The sequence below is a fragment of the Carcharodon carcharias genome, chromosome 26, assembly GCF_017639515.1.
Source record: "Carcharodon carcharias isolate sCarCar2 chromosome 26, sCarCar2.pri, whole genome shotgun sequence".
Classification (NCBI taxonomy): Eukaryota; Metazoa; Chordata; class Chondrichthyes; order Lamniformes; family Lamnidae; genus Carcharodon; species Carcharodon carcharias.
Genome location: NC_054492.1, coordinates 6,615,222 through 6,632,140, shown reverse-complemented (window position 1 = coordinate 6,632,140; position 16,919 = coordinate 6,615,222). Strand labels below are relative to the sequence as shown.

Below are 16,919 nucleotides of genomic sequence, written 5' to 3'. Positions count from 1 at the left end.
AGTTTTTCCAGGTAATTCTGTTCTTGTTTTGGATTTCCAGCATCCGCAGTTTTTTTTGTTTTTATAGGATTTGACTCAATGCAATAGATGCTGTGTTGATGGTGTCTCCACCGTAACATGAAAATAAATAAAGGTCATAAGATCATAAGAAACTAATGTATTAATATAAAGTTGTGTTAATTATGGAAACTGTCAATTTGGTTATTTATTAATTGTGCCTTTGGTTATTGTCAGGGTTGCGTTTGGATTAAGGTTACTACAGGATTAGGGTCAGGAATACATTCAGCCCGGGTCAGGGTTAAGGTAGGACCCGAGCAGGATAAATTCGACGAAGGATTGGAGCATGGAGCAGGATTAAGATGAGGGGCTCAGGGCACTTCTGGTTTAGATTGTGTTGCTGTCAGTCGCAGTGACACAGTGATGGGCGGGGCCAGTCACGAGGGGCGGGGCCAGTGATGGGCAGGGCCAGTCACGAGGGGCGGGGTCCCAGTGATGGGCAGGGCCAGTCACGAGGGGCGGGGTCCCAGTGATGGGCAGGGCCAGTCACGAGGGGCGGGGTCCCAGTGATGGGCAGGGCCAGTCACGAGGGGCGGGGCCAGAGTGATGGGCGGGGCCAGGTCCAGGGGGCGGGGTTGCAAAGGTCAGGGTGCACTCGGGGCCCGTGGCAACACGCGCGTTCCCACCACTGATGAAAGCCGACAACGCGCCGCCTGCTCCCAGCCCGGGGAACATGGCCGCGCTGAGCGCCGCTAAGAAGGTGCTTCGCCTGGAAATGAAGCGGAGGGTAGCGGCTCTGAGTGACGCCGAGAAACGGAGACAGACAGAGGCCGTGAGCCGGCGGGTGAGTGAGAGCAGAGCCAGGCCAGGCCAGGCCATCGCCGTAACCCGCTACTCAGGTCGTTCACCCCGTCACTCTGGAAGGTTTCCAGCTGCTCCCATCAAACCAACCTCGTCACCGCAAACCATCCAATAGACTATGGCCTACAGACCCCTCCTCCTCAGGCCCCCCCATCACATGCTCCTCCCCTCACACACCCCGCCCATCACAGGCCCCGCCCATCACATGCTCTTCCCCTCACAAACCCCGCCCATCACAGGCCCCACCCCCTTACAGGCTCCTCCTTCAGATCCCTCCCAGTCCTCCCAGTCACATTGACCACAGATACCCACCATCCCCACTCCTTCAAGGTAGTCCCCCCCACCCCCACCTGCTCCTGGATCTGTCCTCATCCAACCCCCCTCCTCCCGAACGGGAAGATTGAAGCCTAGAATAGTGCAATACAGGCATGGACATGTAAGACTTGAGTTTGTGCTCAAGTCTCTAAATTAGGGCTTCAATCCATCACCTTCAGGTGAGGGTGGTAGTGCTCTCCGATTTAGCCCAGCACTCTTTATCACTACTGCTCCTTGCCCATGCTCTCACTTCACAGGTTTTTTCCCGTCTAATCCTCTATAGTTCACCAACCAGCCTGTGTTCAGTATGACCACTTGATACATTTCACTTATGGTGCAGTCCATATGTCTGAACAGTCACATCACTTTCTCTCTCATCCTGTTGGTTTCAGCTTACTTCTCGCCTTCTTTACATTTTCTGCCCCACTCCACTATCATGGAATTACAGGCAAACGAATGACCTGGTTAGGAAATTGGCTGACCGGAAGGAGACAGTAGATAGGGACAGTGAACAGGTACTGTCATTGACTACTGGTGTCCTGCAAGGATTTGTCCTGGAACTTCAATTATTCACTGTGTTTATTACCAACTTAAATGATGAAATAGAAGTCAATATATCAACGTTTGTAGATGAGACAAAGATAGGCGACATTGCCAAGAGATATTGATAGATTAAGCAAATAGGCAAAACTGTGACAGATGGTTTCCAATGTAGGTAAATGTGAGTTCATCCACTTTGGACCTAAAAAAAAAAACAGAATACTTTCTAAATGGTGAAACGCTAGATAAAGTAAAGTAAAGTAAAATAAAAGCAAAATACTAGATAAAGTAGAGGCGGAGGCCCATACATAGATTGTCAAAATTTCATGAGCATGTAACTTAAAAACTCAAAAGGCAAATGGAATTCTGGGCTTTATATCCAAAGGATTAGAATATCAAAGGTGTAGAAGTCATGCTTCAGCTATACAAAGCTTTGGTTAGACCACACCTGTAGCATTGTGAACAGTTCTAGGCACCACATCTTCGGAAGCATACACTAGTCTTGGAGAAAGTGTAGCATAGACTTACCTGGATTTCAAGATTTAAGTTACGAGTTTTATTCTTTGGAATCTAGAAAGTTGAGGAGTGATTTTATTGATGTTTTCAATATATTAAGGAGAACAGATAGGATAGGTTGAGAGAAACAGTTTCTGCTTGTTCTGGAGTCTAGGACTGGGGGTGTTGTCTAAACATTAAAACCAGACCTGTCTGGAGCTAACTTAGGAAACTCTTCTACGCATGGAGGGTGGTCAAAGTTTGCAATTCCCTTCCTTAAAGTGTATCTGCTGGTAGGTCAGTTGTTAGTTTTAACTCAAAGATTGATAGATTATTATTAACTAAAGCTTTTAAGAGAAAAGGGGAAATAATGGGTACATGGAGTTAGGTCACAGCTATGATCTCATTAACTGGCAGAACAGCCTCAAATGTCTAAATAGCCTCCTCCAGTTCATATGTTCTTATGACTCCTACTGACTACATCTGTAATTCTCTTTCAGTTAATAGCTCACCCCAAGTACCAGAATTGCCAAAGAATTGCTGTCTTTTTGAGCATGTCTGATGAAATTCAGACAGAAGACATAATAAAAGATGTTTTCCAGCGTGGAAAGGAGTGCTTCATTCCCCGATACAAATCTCGAAGCAACCACATGGACATGGTGAAACTGGCTTCAGCTGAAGAAATCCACCACCTTCCTCTCACGTCTTGGAACATTCGCCAGCCTGCTGAAGATGGTTTGCTGGAAGAGGCTTTAACCTCAGGTTGGTAGCGAATATTGAATTTATAGGGCTAGGATTTGAAACTGTTCACAATCTTTGGTGTCCTATTTGAGCCGGAGCTAACTTTTCAATATCCCCTACCTCTCTAACATTTCCCACTCTACCCCTGATTAGCTCATCTGCTGCTAAAACCCATATCCATGCCTTCATTACATCCAAATTTGATATTTCACTGCTTCCCACCCTCCATAAACTCATGCTGATCCAAAACTCTGCTGCCTGTATCCGAACTCGCACTGAGTCCCTTTCACTCCTCAGCCCTGCACTTGCTGATTTACGTTGACTCCTAGTCCATCAGTGCTTCAGTTTTCTAATTCTTATCCTTGTGTTTAAATTGCTCTGTCCTAACTTTGTGACCTCCTCCAACCATCTGAAAACTCTTATGTTCCTCCAGCTCAGACAGTAGTAGTGAGTTTTGCTATGAAAGCATAGAGACTAAAAGTATGTGACTTTCTCTCATCACTTACCTCATCGGCTGTGGGAAAATGTGGTTTCATAAAAATATCATGTAAAGAAATTTAAAGAAAACAAATAACATGGTTTTTAACTTTAGCCCTTTTGAAAGTGTACCTGCTGGAAACCTGCAGTGTGTTTTGAGGCAGTAGGTTGAACATTACCTCAGCTCAGTTATATTTTCGCTAAGCTCAGTGTGGTTTGGCTTTTGGTTGGCTTGCCAAATTGGTAACTAAAAACTTCTTGTGTGCAGCATTAACACTATCTTAGGATCCTAATAAACGTCAGCATTATTGTATTGAAATGTATTAATTCTGACCATGTTTACAATAGCACCCTGATTCCGTTTGAGGGAAGGGCAAACAGGATTGCAAGCTGGATTGTTGATGCTGTTTTGCGTTTAGTCAGAGGGAGTTGCTTTTTTTAAACTACGTTTTCCCCTTCCAACATGAGGGCTCTGGCTCTATGATATTTGCTTTAGTGGTCTGAACCCGCAACAAAACTGAACACTGAGTGTATGCTGATGCTGTATGCTGACTCCGCCTGTAAACCACACAGTCAGACATGGGTTTATTGACCGCTATGCCAATAATTTGCTTTTAAAAGCTACAAGAAGGCTTAGCGAAGGCTAAATATCAATTTGATTGAAATCAACTTTGTTTTTACAGAATGATTAAATGAACAAATTCCATTAAACCTCAGTGTATGTATTCTTCATCTTTAAAAGTATTAGGTGAAGCGAATTCACGGAAATTCAAAAAATTTATGTATAAAGCTGGGTGAAATTTATGACTTTGTGGATCGAAGAGCCACATATTAGTCTTCAATGTGTCAGCTAAAATGGAAAATACATAGAATATTATACTGAATCTAAATGGTGCCAATTTATTGGTTCATTTCAGGGTTTAGCTTGACGATCGCTCCAACTGCCAAAGGCAGGGAATCTCATTGACTGCAACAACTGGAGGGGCATAATACTGCTGTCAGTGCCCGGCAAGGTTAATACTGCTGTCAGTGCCCGGCAAGGTTAATACTCCTGTCAGTGCCCGGCAAGGTTAATACTCCTGTCAGTGCCCGGCAAGGTTAAGACTGCTGTCAGTGCCCGGCAAGGTTAAGACTGATGTCCGTGCCTGGCAAGGTTAAGACTGCTGTCAGTGCCTGGCAAGGTTAAAACTGCTGTCAGTGCCCGGCAAGGTTAATACTGCTGTCAGTGCCCGGCAAGGTTAATACTGCTGTCAGTGCCCGGCAAGGTTAACACTGCTGTCAGTGCCTGGCAAGGTTAATACTCCTGTCAGTGCCCGGCAAGGTTAATACTCCTGTCAGTGCCCGGCAAGGTTAATACTGCTTTCAGTGCCCGGCAAGGTTAATACTGCTGTCAGTGCCTGGCAAGGTTAATACTGCTGTCAGTGCCCGGCAAGGTTAATACTGCTGTCAGGTCAGTGCCCGGCAAGGTTAATACTTCTGTCAGTGCCTGGCAAGGTTAATACTCCTGTCAGTGCCCGGCAAGGTTAAGACTGCTGTCAGTGCCCGGCAAGGTTAAGACTGATGTCCGTGCCTGGCAAGGTTAAGACTGCTGTCAGTGCCTGGCAAGGTTAAAACTGCTGTCAGTGCCCGGCAAGGTTAATACTGCTGTCAGTGCCCGGCAAGGTTAATACTGCTGTCAGTGCCCGGCAAGGTTAACACTGCTGTCAGTGCCTGGCAAGGTTAATACTCCTGTCAGTGCCCGGCAAGGTTAATACTCCTGTCAGTGCCCGGCAAGGTTAATACTGCTGTCAGTGCCCGGCAAGGTTAATACTGCTGTCAGTGCCTGGCAAGGTTAATACTGCTGTCAGGTCAGTGCCCGGCAAGGTTAATACTGCTGTCAGGTCAGTGCCCGGCAAGGTTAATACTTCTGTCAGTGCCTGGCAAGGTTAATACTCCTGTCAGTGCCTGGCAAGGTTAATACTGCTGTCAGTGCCCGGCAAGGTTAATACTGCTGTCAGTGCCTGGCAAGGTGTTCGGCATGGCGCTCCTCAGACAGATTTATAACAGAAGAAGATTGTACCCTTCATGAAAAATAGGCAGGTTTCTGGGGTGGCAGATTTTGCTGAGCAGATCTTTACACTCAGCAACATCATAAAGCAGAGCCTAGAGTATCAGAAGCCATTTGTTATCAACTTAATTGATTTCAAGAAGGCTTTTGATAGCATCCATTGATAGTCAGTCTGGTATATCACAATACAGTTTGGCATCCTGGAACGGCATATTAACATCTTCAAAGCCTTATACCGCGATTCCAGCAGCTGTGTCAAGGCTCCTCCAACATCATCACAGGAGTACGGCAAGGCTGCACACTCTCCCCATTCCTTTTCCTCTAGGTTGTCGATTTCATCATGAGGAAAGCGATGGTGGGTGCAGATTTTGCATCACGTGGTAACATCACTGGTTGATGGACCTGGATTTTACAGATGGCATTGCTTTGCTGGCTGAAGAATTGTGCGTGGTCTAAGACATGATCACCAGTCTTGAAAGTAGTGGCGCCAAGGTTGGTCTACATATCAGTTGCGGGAAGACCAAGACAATGATGATTGGAAGGCAACAAGGCCGTTCCATCACCATTGGACAGAACATCAAGGACATCAACCTCTTCCCCTACCTAGGAAGTAGCATCCCCAGGGAGGGTGATGTAGAGATTAGCATCCACACAAGAATCAGCAAAACAGCACCAATCTTCCAGTGGCTCCACAGGGTTTCAGCATCCAACACCATCAACACTGCCATGAAGCTGCGATTCTACATGTCCATAGTAGAACCACCTGCAATCTTTGCCAGTGAGGCATGGAAGAGAACAGCAAAGGTGTCATGTAAGTTGAACGTCTTTCCCCAGCACGGCCCACATAAGACCCTGAGCATCACATGGAGAAACAACATCACCAAGGAAGAAATATTACAGAGAACTGGTCAGAAACACCTCCAGGATATCATGACAGAGAGATGACTGAAACTGACTGGACATGTATTTTGTCTCCCAGACATACCCCCTGCCAGAGTTTCAGTAGAATGGACATCACCAGATGGAAAAAGAAGATGGGGCCCGTCAAAGACGACCTGGCATGGTACATTTAAGGAGGACCTTCAAGAGCGGGACAGCATCTAGGCTGGATTTAAAGAAATTGTGATAGACCAGAGCCAGTGAGAAGAGACTTGCTGCTGATTGTCCTGCATAGAACCAGAGGAATTAAGTCTAAATAAGTAAACCTGGGTCTAGTGCCAACTGTAACAATGAAATTTTCCACAGTTTGGAAGGGAACTGCCTTCTTAAAAATACTCTGCTGGTAACAGTTTGTTTTCACTTTTACTTACTTTTAAAATACATTTCAGCTGTGTCCCTATGGACAAAATATAATAAATTGGGCCAGATTTTCACAGAGCTGGGACAATTCTGTGGACCTTTAAAAATGGCGGGTGGCAGTTCTGCCCTCATTTCTGACAAATCCAATTTTTCCTGGTAGGGGAAAGGAGGAGGGCGTGAATCACACAGGAGGGAAACACAAACACAGCGGGGTCATTTGTACCTAGTGCTGAGTACAAAAAGACCTCATTTTGGCTGTTGCAACCTGCAGTGAGGGACTCACGAATTGATGGAGTAGATGTAAACACTCTTTAAGGATTGAAAAGGTCTGTCGAAGTGTCATGACCTAAAGATTTTTAAATCATCTGTGTTATGACCCTTGGCCAGACCCCGGGATGTGGAGGGGAGATCCGGTTAGGGACCAATAACATTTTATTTAATATAGAGAAAGGTTGAGATTCAAGACAACTGTTTTTGGAATAAAGCCAAGAGATTCCACAGGTTTTGAACAAACAAAAACAAAGTTACTATCCCAAGTTCGGAAAGATAAAACAATTTACAATATATATCGTATACTCTAACATTCAGGGTAAGTACAAGAGACATGTGAGTTAACAGATAAACTGTGGTCGAACATGCCTCAGTACAGAGTAAATGACAGATGCAACCAAGGCAGAGTCCATAGATTTCTCATGAAATCACCCAGACGTGGCTCCACTGTGAGTCAATGGCTGAAACTTCGCCATTCTCATGAGGATTTCCAATCTCTAGCTTTGAAGATCCTGCCTTGGAATTCTCTCAAAGTTGTTCCCACTCAGATGGCTTTAACAATGACCCACCTCGCATGGTTTCAATTTCTCCTTCTGGGACTCCTTCTCCCTGAATTCCTGAGTGACTCAATACTAGCTTATGAGAAAATTTTCAGATCTGTGGCGGTGTCAAGGACAATACCACTTCTCCAAAGGGATACCTTTGCCCCAATGGCCCACAGTACTTAAAGTCCTATCCCTGCAGCCCTTTCTTTAGCTTAAGCTAACTGGGATCTATTTCTGCCCTTTTCTGCCTCTCCCAGGCTGACAGACTACCTCAAACTGACAGAAGAAGAGTTGTTCATAGGCCCTTAAATTGATATGTAGGATCTATCAACACACTCTTAGAGGCTCCCACCTTTGTTACTAGGCAGGAAACAAGATAACAGCATTGGAGCCCCTGTACCATAAAAGTTACAATATTCATAGACTGCGCACTTATATAGCACACACATACATCATGAATTGAATTCATAGCAACTGTTCCTTAAATATGAAGAAACCAGGCTTTAGTTGTCAGCGAGAGTTTAAAAAAAACTCTTCAACTGCTTTGATTGATAGACTATTTAGCGTAGGTTAGAAAAAAAATTCCCATCTGGTCGTGCAGTTTCAATATAGGCTTTGTTGAAGTTTTGCAAGGTCTTTTATTATGTTATTATGAATGCTTGGTTGAGTTTCAAAAGCTACAATTATCCCAGGAGTTCGCAGCTCATAGTTTGATTGGCAGTTTAAAGAGGCTATTAAAAGATTAACTACCTTTGATGTGGGGCCTGATTAGAAGTTTGATTGCTTTTATAAGAAATTAACCATTTAAGGAGATTTAAAAGCTTTGATTGGGGGTCTTGAATTGTAGTTTTATCACTAGCAAGTGTTTATGAGTGATAGCCATGTTAGATTGTTAGAAGTTTGTTTTTTACCATCTCCACATCGTTCCGAGATCTGCAAATGATAGATACTAAATAAGTGGCTATGAGGTGGCATGCGAAGTATGAGGGGGCAGGGGTGGATGGAGGGCATGAGGTGACATGGAGGTGAATGATTGGCCATGGGAGTGTAGTAGGGGTTGATGGGGTGTTGAGGGTGACGGCTAGAGGGCCTGACTCAATCCCAACTGGTTAGTGTTTAACCAGCCAGCCTCGCCTGTTCCTGTGCTGCCCAAGATTTGCTTCCGGGATCAGTGAATCTGACGCAATCCCATGCTTCCTCTCTGCACTGTACATTGAGTCTAATGGGGCTCCTTAAACAGAGGCTTGTTTGACGAGTTCAGAAATTTCCTGATACGAGCTTCCCCACTCAGTAGCGCAACTCCAGCCCATACTGCCTGTCTCTTTACACTCTCTCACTGTTATTCATTCTGTATCTTTTTCTCTCTCTCTGTGTCTCTCTCTCTCTCTCTTTCTGTTTTTCCACTTGTTTTTCAGGTGTTACATAGAATCAGGGAATGTTCCAGCGCAAAATGAGACCATTTGATCCGCCCTGTTTATGTGGGCATTTTGCTTCATGTGAGTACCCAATCTGATCCTGCTCTCCTTCTCAGCCCCCTTGCGGTTTGATCTCCCACCTAGCCTAAACTCCCTCTCCTGTTCCTTCCCCACACTCTTTAATACACTTTTTTTTACACAAACAATTCCCCTTTAAGCAAGGAAATGGGGCCTGATTTTAACTCCGTGGTAAGTGAATGGGATTTGAATCATTTAAATCCTTGCCCCATGGATTCTGCTTCAATAGATGTATGAATGTTCTTTTGGATCAAAACCGACCTTTCCATTTTCCCTTCTTATCTACTCAGTACTGTCACTTTAAACAGCTCACTTGTCTACAAACCAAAGTCCCTCTGCTCCTATTCTGCCTTAGAAATGTTACCTGTGAAAACATGTTTACTTTCTCTGGCCTTACCTCCTAACTGTATTACTTCAAAGTTATTCACGTTGTGGCACATTTGCCTGTCCAGCTGGCCTATCGGGGCTCCTGTGGTTTTTCACAATCCCGCATTGCAATTTGCCACCTACACACCCCACTCAATATCACCAATATCATCAAAAAATTTAAATATTGTTCCTTTAATTCTTCGGTTCAGATAAGAGCAGTACAACAATGTAATCTGCATTGTTTTAAACCCTCAACATACAAATTTTTCAGACCTTTTATTTAGTATTTGTATTTCATCATACCAGGCAATACCCTGGTGAAGCTGTGCTGTACCCTTTCTAAAGTCTCACTATACTATGTGGAATCTAATCCTATGCACGGTACTCTAACTGGAGTTTTGAAAGTGTTTTATGGTCTTATCATTATTTCTTGGCTTTTATGTTCTCTACTTTTTGATAAAAGCTAGAATTGCATTTTGTTTAGTTCTGTCAGCCTGGGGTGCTCCTTTTATTGTCCTTTGAGCCTGTTCCCCTAATCCCTCTGCTCTTTCACAGTACCGAACCTGCTTCCATTCAGAGTATAATTACTGCCATAATTTTTTTGATTAAAATGCATCACCTCACATTACCTAACATTGAATGCCAACTTCCATTTTAGCTCATTCACACATCCTGTATCCCTTTGCAGCTTCTATTTTGGTAGCGTTTGCAAATTCCGACACCATTGGGAGCATCCTTCTTAATTAAAGACTCTAAATTTACCCCTGGCACAGATGTTAAACTAACTGACCTGTAATTACCGAGATCAGTTCTGTCTCCTTTTTTTAAAAAAAGCAGAGTACTTTGGCAAACCTCCAGTTGCCGGATCACACCCACATTGAATGGAGTCCTGAAATACAATTTCTAGAGTGTCAGCAATCTTTTTCTTTCATCTCCCTTTGGTTTCCTCCACCACTTCACATCCGCAATCTCATTCCTTATCATTTGAAAATTTGCCCCAGTCCAATCTGATGATCTTTTTTTGTACTGATTTTTTCCTTTTCCTAGTGAGACCATCTTAGCTTTTTAACCTCTTCCAGTAACTCCCAACCCTCTGAAATCTAGACTGTACTCCTTGAATTCTGGCCTTTTGAGGACCTGATTTTAATTTCTCCACCGCTAGTGGTTGTGCCTTCAGCTGCTTAGGCCCTAAGCTCTGGAAGTTTTTGATGCCCCTCATTCATATCTGACCACAGTTTTCCTCTTCAATTTCATTTACACAATTTAGTGCTCTGTCATTCACAAGAAGCCCTTGTGTTGTCCTTCAATTCCCTACACGTTGACTCTGTCTGTATTCCATCCTCTGTCCAGAATGGATTCCCTATTTTACTAACTTTACCACTCTGTTTCCTTTTTAATCTTTGTCCCCTAAGCACATGATATCCTGATACGTTTATTTTCTATTCTTGTTTGGTTTGCAGCCAGGTTTCTGTTAATGTGACTAAATCTAGGTATTCCTGTAAAGTAGTTGTCAGTCATTGCTCAGCTGACAGCACTCTCACCTCTCAGCCAGAAGGTCGTGGGTTCAAGTCCCCCGCCAGGATTTGAGCATATAAGCTAGGCTGACATTTCAGGGCAGGACTCTGTCAGTCAGCACTGCTGTCTATGGACCAAGAGTTAGAACCAAGGCCCTGTCTTCCCTTGAGTGGCTGTAAAAGATACCATGGCACTCTTTCAGAGAAGAGCACAGGATTTCTCTCTGGTGCCCTGGCCAATAACTAACCCTCAACTGAGAACAATAAAACAGGTTATCTGGCCATTATTACATTGCTGTTTGTAGGAGCTTGATGTGTGCAAATTGGGACACCCTGAGGTTGTGAAAGAGGCTATATAAATGCAAGTGTTTCTTTTAGATCCCTGGGTTTATTTCCAAGTACTGGCCCCCCCAGGGAGAGCAGGGAGACCCCTCCAGGATTAGGGCTGTTGAGGGGGAGAGGAATTGAAGAACCAAATAGAAGTATATAATTCCAAATTAGAGGGGCCGTTTCAGTGTCAGTGAGAGGGAGAATGGGCTCTTTGTAGAAGTGGAATGACAGAAGCTGAATGAATGGAGAGAAACAGTGTTTCCTGTAATCAGAGAGCAAGGAGCCCCAAATGACAAAGGACACATCTTGGTGGAAGGAAAGCAAGCACCTCCACCTGACACCAGGACCCTCATGGTTGATCCTGGATGTTCAGCCAGGGTGTAGAGGGTGGATGCTGGTGGTAGAGCAAGGAGACATTTGTGTTTTCAGCCCATGCAGGGATACCTGACTATCTAGGATCCTCCCAATATGATGTATGCTGGTGTGGGTTTTTTTTCTTCCACTAGAAGCATGGACTGAATTACAGCAGGAAGCTCTTTACCATCAAACTGCAGTGAATCTCTGCTTCCCTGCTCTGGCTATCAGTCTTTAACCATGATGCAAGTCTAGACCTTAGTTGCTTTTGGCAGTGGCTCCATCACGACAGAGGCAGCAGGGCTGAAGATGGAGCAGCTCCTCAATAATCCCCAACCCTGCATTGGCTTAGGTGACAAACAAGTAACGGGAAAGAACTGGGTGTGGAGGTAACCAATGTCAGGAATGTACTGGGTGACAGTGGAGTAAGGTGGATATTGACAGCGGTGTTAGCTGCTGGAGTGTCCTGGCATTACGTCCAACCTATGGATAGAACTATCCAAGAACTGAAGTCAACATGCAACCATCAGTGGCGTATCAAGTGTACTGAGGAGATTTGTGAACATGTGAAGCAGCTTGTATGATTTCACCACTTTTTGAATTCAGCTGTTCACTGGGATCTCAAAACCCCTTCAGGGAAAGAGATCTTTCCAACAAGAGAAAATCTAACCGTCTTCCCTTAACTGTCAACAACATTGAGACCATCCAATCAGCTGCTTCTGCCACGTCCCCCTTTTCCATTAGGCTGCCAGGTCAAACTTCATCTAAAGTTCCTTCTTGTCCTAGCTCCTGAACTCACATTTTTCTTTAATTTCTCTCCACTCCTATCACCCTCCCCCCACCCCAGCCCCATGCCATCTTCAAATTCATTTTGTCCACGAGATCCAACTCCAGTTCCCTTGAACCTATTCCTACTAAACTGCTGACTACCCAACTTCCCTTCCTGGTCTCCATGTTAACCAATATTGTTACTAGTTCTCTCTCTTCAGGTGTTGTCCCTTTCTCCTTAAAATCTGTTCTCCCCCCCTCTGTCTGTTCTTAAATCTGCCGTTATTATCATTCTCCTCAAAAAACAACCCATGACTTCATCACCCTTGTAAATTACCCAATCTCCAACCTCCCTTTCCTCTCCAATGTCTTCCAACCTGCTGTCATCTTCTAAATTGGTGCCCACCTCTCCTGGAACTCCATGTTTGGATCCCTGCAGTCAGATTTATGTCTCTGCCACAGTATCAAAGTGCTCTCATCAAAGTCATGTTGTTTTGACAGAGAAAAGACTTGCATTTATTTGGTGCTTTTCGCAACCGTCAGATGTCTGAAAGAAGTGTAGTCTCTATTGTAATTCTGGAAATGCCGCAGCTAATTTGTGCACAGCACACTCCCACAAAAAACAATGTGATAATGACCAGATAATCTTTTTTTGTGTGATATTGATTGAGGGGTAAATACTGGCTAGGATACCATAACTGTGGCAAAGGTAAATTATCCCTCATTTTCTTTCTTGACCTGTCCTTGCAGCCTTTGACATGGTTGACCCACACCATCCCCTTCTATTCCCTCTAGACTGTTGTCCAGCTGGGTGGGACTGCTCTCAGCAGGTTTCATTCTTATATATCTAATCATAACCAGACTGTCACATGCAGTGGCTTTTCTTCTGTTTCCTGCACTGTTACCTCTGATGTCCCTCAAGGATCTAGCCTTGGCACCCCTCCTATTTCTCATCTACATGCTGCCCCTTGGCAACATCATCTGAAAGCATAATGACAGTTTTCACATGTACGCTGATGACACTTGGTTCTACCTCACTATCATCTATTTCGACCCTTCCACTGTTGCTAAATTATCAGCCCACTTATCTGACATTCAGTATAGGATGAGCAGAATTTTCCCCACAATTAAATATTGATTAAAGCTAAAGCTGTTAATTTTGGTCCCTGCTCCAAATTCTGTTCCAAACAACCCATTTTGTTTTATGATGCTCCTGTGAAGTTCCTAGGGATATGTTATTCTGTTCAAGGTGCTATTGTTATGAACAGGTGAGGACAGATGTCAGGACTTGCCCTTTCTTTCCTAGTCCTTGATTGATCATAATATAATTTATAAGAATGAAGGTGTCAATTTAGTGTCTGTACTTAACCGTTTATGTGCTGATTGTTTTAAAAAAAACTCGATCCAACAGGCTTTCTTGAGTTCAAACACAAAAGGGTTAGTTTTTATTGAGCTAAAAACCCACCAAGGTAAAGAAGTAAATATTTATAAAGGTAAACACACATCCCGGCCTTTGCAACACACATACACTCGCGTGCACGTGCACACATACACACACACACACATACACACACACACACACACACACACACACACATCTATATGCAAAATTACAAGTTGTACAGTAGAGGAGGTTAACTTTTGGCCAAATTAAGATTCAATAATAAAAGACAAAAAATTGAGTTCACTGTTTATGATCCCTTCGCTGTTGTTCATGGCTGATGCTGCTTTTTTTAACAGTGGTCCTGATTTTTTTTCCTTGGAAAGGCTACTTTGAGAATTTGAAGTGTCCTCTGGAACTTCTCTATCTGTTGATCCCAGAATGACATAAGCAGACAGAGTTCCTTTTGAAATTCTCCATCTCTGTGATGTATTCCAAACTATAAGAGAGATAGGACCCTGAACTTGAGACAGCTGGGAGACAGATAACACTACTAGTCCATTTCCAGACTTTTCTTCTTCAGACCACTAGAAACAACCAGAGTGTTTTAATAAAGGACATTTCAAAATGGTGATTCTGATCACATAACCTCTCTCCCCGTAATGTTTTGAGTATTCCACAGAAGGTAATTGATTAGCTCATATCTGGACAGACCTTGGCTATTGTATTTTGGCCTAGGTGGTTAGTTTTTTTTTAATGTCTTAACCATCGCTTCTGAATGGACTATTCTTCTCTGCGATGAGCTAGGAAAAACATATTAACACATTCTATATGGCCATGGTCCCGTAGACTATCTGTCTCTACCTGATGGCTCTACCTGGTGTGCAATTCCATAGGAGGTTTGCCTTGGCATGCCCTAATTGGGATCCATATTGGAAACTTCAAGACTTGATCGACTTATAATTGCAGATGTGTCAGGTGACCTGTAGCAGCTTTCTTAAGTTTAAAAGAAGTTGAATGTATATCTGGCCAGCCAATTAAATTAAAGATTAATATTACACATGCACATGTCACATTGTCTTGACACCAGATAAATATAAGTTGATGTTATCACCACTGACTCCTCCACTATCAACATCCTGTGGGTTACCATTGACTAGAAACTGAACTGGACCAGCCATATAAATACTGTAGCTACAAGAGCAGGTCAGAGGCTAGGAATCCTGCAGAGTGTAACTCACCTCCTGCCCCTCCCCACCCCCAACCCCCTCCCAATGCCTATCCAAAATCTACAAGGCACAAATCAGGAATGTGATGGAATTCTCCCCACTTACCTGGATCAGTGCAGCTCCAGCAACCCTCAAGAAGCTTGACACCATCCAGAACAAAGCAGCCCACTTGACTGGCACCCCATCCACAAACATTCACTCCCTCCACCACTGATGCACAGTGGCAGCAGCGTGTGCCATCTACAAGATGCACTGCAGTAACTTGTCATGGTTCCTTTCACAGCACCTTCAAACCCGTGACCTCTACCACCAAGAAGGACAAAGGAAGCATATGCATGGGAACACCATCACCTGCAAGATCCTTTTGGAGTCACATACGATTCCTGACTTGGAACTATATTGCCATTTCTTTACTGTTGCTAGGTCAAAATCTTGGAACTCTCTCCCTAACAGCACTGTGGGTGTACGACACCACATGTCCTGCAACGGTTCAAGAAAGTGGCTGGGCCCCACCTTCTCAAGGGCAATTAAAAATGGTTAGTAAATGATGGCTTTGCCAGTGATGTATACATCCCATGAACAAATAAACGATCCCAATAAAGGACCTTTCACCCCGCCCCATGTACAAGGCCCCCAAACCTGAGACCCCCATCTCAGCACATTTTCCTCCATTATTGATAACTTTATGAGTATGTATTAAATATGTATTTGTTCAAGTTTATTTTGCCTCCTTATAATTGTAATTATTTAGACCTGTCATAGTCATTAGAAATGACTAATTTTCCCACCAGATGGCAGTGTATTACAAATTAAAGCAAGTTGGCAATGTGGAGTTGGTGGGATTAGTGTTATTCTAACAAAATGGGTACTGCACAAACAGCAGAAAATTTAAAGAGAAAGTAATTGGCAGCGCGAGGACATTAACGCGCAATGAGTTACTACACTCTCATCCATCAGTCCCTCAAAGGATATCTTGCTGCAGTTAAAGAAAGCCATGTGTAAACTTCAGGAATCTGGAACTAATTGGAACAATTAATTTTATGGGTATGAATCTTGTCACAGACCAGGGAAAATAAAGAGGTGAATTCCATACTCCACTTTAGAATCTTGCAATATTTTCACATATGGATGAATCTAAGTTCCACTTGGTGGCGAGGAATTTTGTTGGAGCTGCAATGCTCTGTCACTGTAATTCTGCCAAGGCCTCAGTCACGCTCCCAGGGAAGGTACAGTGATGGTACAGGAGCAGCTCTGAAGAAATTCCTGGTCAAACTGTGAGTGTAACACAATGGCGCTCCAAGGCACTTTGCAAAGATGGGCACAAACGGTGTAGGGCACAGAAAGAAACAACTTGCATTTAAATGGCACTGTTCATGACTTCAGGGCATTCCAAAAAGCTTTACAGCCAATTAGGCACTTTGAATATGTAGTCACTGTTGCAATGTAAGAAACATGGCAGCCAATTTGCACACGGCAAGCTTTCACAAACAGCAATGTGATAATAACCAGATTATCTATTCTCGTGATGTTGACTGAGGGATAAATATTGACCATGATACCCACTCCTCTGCATTTCAAAGTAACACCATGCGATCTTTCACATCCAGCTCACCAGGGCCCTCAGTTTAACATTTCAACTAAAAGATGGCACCTCTAACAGTGTAGCATTGCCTAAGTACTGCACTGGAGTATCAGCCTAGGTTATGAAGTAGGGCTTGAACAACAAAAACAAGGAGTGCTGCCACTGAGCCATGTCTGACAGTGAGAGGAATTAGATTCTCTTTCATAGAACTTACACAGGCATGAAAGTCTGTATGGCCTCTTTCTGTGCTGCAAGATGCTATGAGCAGTACTTTATGGGGCCTGTAAAAATGGGAAATATGGTGGGTTGGGT

At 43.8% G+C, this 16,919-nt stretch overlaps 1 protein-coding gene across 1 annotated transcript in view; it reads left to right on the top strand.

Moving 5' to 3' along the window:
- The first annotated feature begins 631 nt into the window (after positions 1 to 631).
- mthfs (5,10-methenyltetrahydrofolate synthetase (5-formyltetrahydrofolate cyclo-ligase)) overlaps positions 632 to 16,919 on the top strand; it is a 51,548-nt gene continuing 35,260 nt past the window's right edge. Inside the window, exons 1-2 of the mRNA XM_041174720.1 lie at positions 632 to 841; positions 2,709 to 2,970. Coding sequence (XP_041030654.1) covers positions 689 to 841; positions 2,709 to 2,970 — 415 coding nt within the window. The 5' untranslated portion in view covers positions 632 to 688. The remainder of the gene's footprint in view (positions 842 to 2,708; positions 2,971 to 16,919) is intronic.